Here is a 204-nt window from a genome sequence, read left to right on the forward strand (position 1 = left end):
TACGAAATCGCGGTGCAACCAGAAATCCAAGACAGACTCAGGGAAGAAATTCTCGACGCGTTTATAGCAAACGATGGAAAAATCACATGCAAAATGGTATGTACGATTATATTTATGATATATGTATATGTGATCACATATATACACATGCACACATATATATGTATATGTGTATATATATATATATATATATATATATATATA

At 29.4% G+C, this 204-nt stretch overlaps 1 protein-coding gene across 1 annotated transcript in view; it reads left to right on the plus strand.

Moving 5' to 3' along the window:
• LOC116847451 overlaps positions 1–204 on the plus strand; it is a 13755-nt gene that overhangs the window by 4963 nt on the left and 8588 nt on the right. The window contains exon 5 of the mRNA XM_032822461.1: positions 23–96. Coding sequence (XP_032678352.1) covers positions 23–96 — 74 coding nt within the window. The remainder of the gene's footprint in view (positions 1–22; positions 97–204) is intronic.

The sequence above is a fragment of the Odontomachus brunneus genome, unplaced genomic scaffold, assembly GCF_010583005.1.
Source record: "Odontomachus brunneus isolate Ranch 3 - 2012 unplaced genomic scaffold, Obru_v1 Obru_scaffold_078, whole genome shotgun sequence".
NCBI classification, from domain to species: domain Eukaryota; kingdom Metazoa; phylum Arthropoda; class Insecta; order Hymenoptera; family Formicidae; genus Odontomachus; species Odontomachus brunneus.